At 40.3% G+C, this 6000-nt stretch overlaps 1 protein-coding gene across 4 annotated transcripts in view; it reads left to right on the top strand.

The window, feature by feature from the left end:
* Nucleotides 1–3058: 3058 nt before the first annotated feature.
* The window catches only part of ppargc1a (peroxisome proliferator-activated receptor gamma, coactivator 1 alpha), a 40627-nt gene continuing 37685 nt past the window's right edge, over nucleotides 3059–6000 (top strand). For 2 of the 4 annotated variants that reach the window (XM_052561678.1, XM_052561676.1), the window contains exon 1: nucleotides 3061–3247. In XM_052561678.1, the coding sequence (XP_052417638.1) occupies nucleotides 3200–3247 (48 nt within the window). In that variant the 5' untranslated portion in view covers nucleotides 3061–3199. Of the gene's footprint in view, nucleotides 3248–6000 lie in introns of all 4 variants that reach the window. The other 2 variants (XM_052561675.1, XM_052561677.1) reach the window with 2 other exon arrangements.

Raw genomic sequence — 6000 nt, 5'->3', positions numbered from 1 at the left:
ACATAGCTGTAACGCACATTCCAATACCGTATATTAAAAGAATAATAAAACAGTGATTTAAAGTGTGTTCTGAAGTAAAACTTTTAATTTGATGTTATCACACAGTGCACTTTTTAAAAGCATGGTGAAAGTGTAGTTTTAAAGTACCGTACACTTAAATGGCCTGTGAGTATATACAGTATATATTTTTAAAATATACTTTTAAAATTGAAAGTATAACACTCCAGAATACATTCGGTTTAACTGAATGTGTCTGTTTGGCATTTGTTCATTGATAGTTTGGCTGTTCATTTATGTTCAAAACATGTTGTTCATTTACATATTTCATGCCACCATGAACCACAGTCTCGTGACAGGCTGTACACTAGCTCTTTCTGGAACTGAACATCTTCTCCTCTCGGAAACATTCAGCTGCCAGAACGAGGAAGAAAAATGAAAACAAATCAAAATCCATTTAAAAGGAAATCACAACAGAGCCATATTTTTAGCTCGCAATTTCTTAATTGCCATAAAGAGAACAATCAGATAAGGCTTGCAGCTTGTCTGTGTGAGTAAGAGAGAGAGAGAGAGAGAGAGAGAGCAGAAAGCAAAGGGACCGAGAGGGAGTCACGTGCCTTTACAACCATACAATGAGCAACCAACTATTTTCATCCCTCCAGCTCCAGCCTTGATTACAATATGGCATCAGTGTGTCATCTGTGTGTTGCATTAGTATTGTGTTTACGCTACCATGTAAGAACCATCTGAGATAAGAGTGGTCGCCTGTGGATAGAGCACATGCCTTCATTACACTGACATGGGATCAGCTTCCTGAAATAAACACACACACAAAATACAAAATACAGTCAAATTTTTGCACTAGGGTTCTGATCATTACAAACAAGTAGGTATATTGCAAACCACTTGTCCATACCTCACCAACCACATACAAGGGGTGGCAAAAATTGTTAGAACACTTGGCATATTTAAGAGGTTTCAGTTGAATTGCTGAATTGACCATTACAATACCCAAAAACGAACTGTGGCCAGAACTACCTGAGACGGAAGGAATCTGCTGGAACACTGAAAATGATGGACTGGCCCCCTCAAAGTCCAGATCAAGCAAATGTGAGGAGAGGTGGAAAATAAACTGGACAGATCTACTGCAGGCTACATTCAAAAGAAAGCCTTTGTCTTGAGTTAAAGAAGGCATGGGGTAAAATTAGTGTTGAAGTTATCAGGAAATATACTGACACCATGCCAGAGAGATGAGTAACTGTGGTAAAAGGTGGACATATCAAATGTTAAATTTAAAAGCTAATAAAAAAAAGAGTATGACTCACTTCACCTGTTATTTGTTGTGCTCAGAGCAACCGTCTGCATGTTTCACAAACATTTTGAAATTAAATCATGTTTTCTAACAATTTTGGCCACCACTGTAACTCTTTTCCTCAATGTTTTGGTCATGAAAATTGAAGAAGCGCTTGATAAACAGTGGGCTTGCAGCTCGCAGAAGTGGGCAGTCATCAGTGGTCGAGCTGCGTTTTGTTTTGACTGTCTACAAACCTCGTGTTTTGGTTTTCTCTATGTCTATGTTGCGTATACATGAACTGTTGACACTGTACACCTCGTCACCTGCTTCTCCCCGGCGTCTGAGAGAGGAAGAAATCCGTCGTGAGCGCATTACACACTCTCTTTAAGTCGTCGTGGCTCTCCAGAGCAGTCAAGCCGATGCTGTTGCTTCGTTTGCGATGCCTCGATGTATGGAAACAGTGCTTGAGAGTATAAATCGAGCGCAAGGGATAGGGGTGGGGGTGCTAAATGTGACACGACATCCAATGAGCTCGAGATGAAGAAGCCAGTCCCCTCTCAGTCAGACTCAGCCGCCGTAGACACGCCATGAAACATATATTTGAGCTCACAACAACCCCCTCGCATGCACGCTCCGGACTGGGAGCATTCTAGCAAAGAAAACGCCCCAGGCTTTATAGATTCAAAGCATTCTGTGAACCACCACAGTCCTCACAACTTATTGACCGTGTTCTCGTATAACCAACACATTTATCCTGTCTTGATTTACATTATTTTCCGTCAGCACTGGTCGGAGATGAATGATACCGCCGAAGATTTGCTTAATAAAGAGGCCCGGAGCAACTGTTTACTTCGGTGAACGAAAGTAATTAGGATTAAAAGCTTTTCTTAAGCGCACCAGTATAATTACATTTGATATGGCGAATGAGATAGCTGTTCGCAATAATAAAAAAAATAATAATAATAGCATATCTGATGAATGCACTGATGGGCAAAAGTCCCGCCAGAGTCGTAATTTATCCCTCGGACTGCACTGACCCCCGTTATATTTAAACAGACAGCATTTATGTCTTTTTATTATTATTATTATTATTATTATTTTTTTTTTTTTTACTACAGATGAGCTAACTAGCTACATCATGTTAGTTCATTCCGAGTAAAAATTTACATTTCCTAAATAAAATATCCTACTAAAAAAAACAACAAACAAGACGGGGATTCAAAATTTTTAGCACTTCATTTGCCAATTAATCGATTTTTAATGGCATGCTATTTATTTTACACGTTTGGAATAAGCAATTCCGGCTGAAGCTTTCACGTTTTTAGAACAGTTCTTGGTTTATTTATTGTCTGATATATAATATAACCTAAGGAAATAAATAATTCCCGTTGTCAGTAGCCTCTCAAAGACATTCACAATGTTTTTATACTATACTAAAGCAGCCGATGATATCCGAGAATCGAACTACATTGGTCACAGTATGTTGCGGCGCAGCTGAACAGCCAGATAATTTTAACACAGAGTCCCGTCCCTATCGGTGGAAAAAATGCACGTTCAGTGCAACTAAAAGTCACGAGACCCATATTTATACAAAACAGCACGGTTTCTTGGTTCCAAATCCTAGCCACTACTAGAGGCATGTTGAGAGGAGCGAGTGGTTTCATAGTTGGGGAAGATTTACTATGCGCGTGCCAAACTCCGCCTTTCCTTGCAGCGCGTCACTGGCGAGTAACAGCGAAGGGGAGTCACTCCCCTGCCTACTTTTAATAGCTTTGTCATGTGATGGAAAGCAGTTGTAAGACAGGTGCCCTCGGTTCATTGTCAGTGAGGGGCGTCCGGGAACGAGTGGATTTTCTCTTTTGCCCGTGATTTCTTTTTTATTTTTTCGTGCCGTCATTCAGGGGCTGGATGGCGTGGGACAGGTGTAACCAAGATTCGGTGTGGAGAGAACTAGAGGTGAGAACTGATGTGCAACTTATTTTCCAGGGCTGGAACACTTTTTTTTTAGACGGATCGCAGGAAACGTCCAAGACTGGCTTGGCTCGTAAATGTGAAATGCGACCGATCCTGTAAGATGCGCGGAAGACACTGAGGCTCTGAATGCACGGGGATACACCGGGTTGTGATAAAGTCTAATTTGTTGGCAGAAATTGTATGTGCAGTGGTTTATCTGGTGATAGCGTGCGGCTTCTCTCGAGCTGTGTCGGAGTTGAACAGTGCCAGTCTACTTAGGATGTCTTGTCGTGGGAAATAGTGTTGACGTGCCCGTGGATGGAGTGCGCTCGCTCGCTGTAACGCAGGTGATGATGAGACAGGTATCTGCTTCAGCGAGAGCCCAGTGCCACTGCCGATGTGCTGGAATTACTAATATGTTCTCGGGTCAGGTATTGTACATTGAAACTTTCCAACTAGAACACAGATACAGTCTCGAAGAAGGCTATTTGCATGCATGCGGACCGCGGAGCGCGTGCTGGATTTATTATTGGACAATATGCGTGCTGAAAGGCAAAGAAAAGCTGCTTTACTTTATATTTATCAAAACCTCATTGCAAGGTTAAGCGTTGCTCCGCTGCAATACATCAATAACGATTTCATATCTGTGCATGACGTTTGACGTTTTTAGTGCGAATCATTGCAGTTCGGGACATTTTAGGTTTGTTTAAACATCATGTTCACTCGGCGAAATGTAAGATATGGACGCCGGCACGAACGTCGCACTTTTATTATTATCACAGCAGTCTATCTATCTATCTATCTATCTATCTATCTATCTATCTATCTATCTATCTATCTATCTATCTATCTATCTATCTATCTATCTAGTCGCGTCGTGGTTTATTGCAGGTTTAATCATTTCAGATATTCATAAAGCATTGTTTCCGGCATGCTTAGCTGAAACTTTTACTCACTAGCTGTAGAAATATACTATAGGCACCTGTCTGTGTTGCAAGGTATGCACGTTGCGTTATTGTTATAATATTAATTTTCAAGCGTTAGTTGAGCGTCTCAGTCGGAGCATAAATCCATCTAAACACCATCAGCAAATTGCTGCTCGGTTAGAAATTCTAATCATATCATTTCCATGTGCTCTCTCTCTCTCTCTCTCTCTCTCTCTCTCTGTATGTGCTCGTGATTAAGCGTGTCCGTCTTTCGAAAGGAAAAGAGAGAAGGCTTTCAACAAGATGCCTGTGAGATGCATGTGATTTTATCATTTGGCTGTAACCGCGTTGCCGGTGTGTATAATTCTGTGACAGCGGGACGACGGGATTTGTGTCATAAATAGATCTCAAATAAATCAGACACCGGTGATCAAGTTTGACGCGCGAGATTCTTCGGCACAAACTGTAATCATGCTGCGTTCCAGCAAAGTCTCGCTTTTTTATTTTGATTACTTGTTGTGACATTTCTGTCAGTAGCAGCCTACCGAGGGAAGAGCAGAGTAATAGGATTTGGGAAGCGGAATCAGTGGGTAACGTTGGATGATAAACATTTTACGGTTCTCTGTATCGCTTTTTCACAAAACGCGTCACTCTACAGCACCCTCCGCCGTTTGTCAAAACTCTATCCACCTGTGCACACAGTCTCTCCGCGAGCTGTTGTTGGTTTAGCCTTCGCTTCGCCTCTATTTTACTCACAACATACTCCGTGATATGAAGTACAGTATCTGACCAACCAGAGGGCGTGGCTGTGGCGCTCTTCCCCACGACGGCCCGCCCCTCCCCTGCCTCGGCCAATCACAGAATTGTTTGTTTTCTGGTTGGTTATGCTGTTGTGGTTTCCTAAATTCTGCAAATGCCATGTACACAGATGAAGAGTATGTAATTTGGTTAGCATTCAGTTCACTTTATTTGTTTATTAATCTGTTTAATTTGTCAAACAGGTCTCATGTAGCAAAGTTACACTGCCTATGAATCAAATAGTGGAAGAGTTATTGGTTTCATCAGACCCACAGTTTACTAATGGACAGGTGTAGAGATTTGAAGTGCAAAGTGTTTTATTTCCATAGTTGTTTTATGGAAATATGTTTTGCTTTCAGTATTTCTCATAGTTCATTTCAGCCTTCAAATAGTTCTGCCCAAGGAAGAATTTGGGAGTAACTTCATATCCATTTTTAAACATGACCCCATCTTGAATACCAAACTGGCCCAAATGCAATAGTGCAAAGGTTTCATTTTTTATGTTATGTCAGATTTATTAGAGATAATCAAAACATCTACATTGCTTTAAGAAACTAAGCATTTTGTTAGGTATAATGAGTGATGTAAAACCCGACAAAGCATCATTTACCAAGTTTTACTTGAGATTAGATTAAAAAAAAACAACAAAAAAAAAAACAATGGAAAATATATGGACGTTAGTTTAAAAGAAAGTCAATAAAAGCAGTGGAAAATAAATAGATTTGAGATGTTTGCCTTATTTACCATTTCCAGTAAAGCAGTGGCTTTTTATATCACATTTGATTTTCTTTGTCATTATTAGAATGTGCAGGGCTTTGTTTGCATTAAATAAATGGGTTTGCAAGCTTATTCCAGTTACATGTTTATATGGAGTCTGCTGTCCATATACAAGGTGTTGTGAAGCCTGAGCAATATTATATGATTTAATATCTGTTGATCCCACCATTAACAGTTGATACCATTTGTGTTTGAGATGCATACTGTAGATGATGCAAAGTTAATGTTAACAAATGGTAAAACATGGTGAATTCC

Source organism: Carassius gibelio, chromosome B7 (genome assembly GCF_023724105.1).
Source record: "Carassius gibelio isolate Cgi1373 ecotype wild population from Czech Republic chromosome B7, carGib1.2-hapl.c, whole genome shotgun sequence".
NCBI classification, from domain to species: Eukaryota; Metazoa; Chordata; class Actinopteri; order Cypriniformes; family Cyprinidae; genus Carassius; species Carassius gibelio.
Note: the sequence above shows the minus strand (reverse complement) of the source record. Positions and strands in the feature narration are given on the sequence as shown.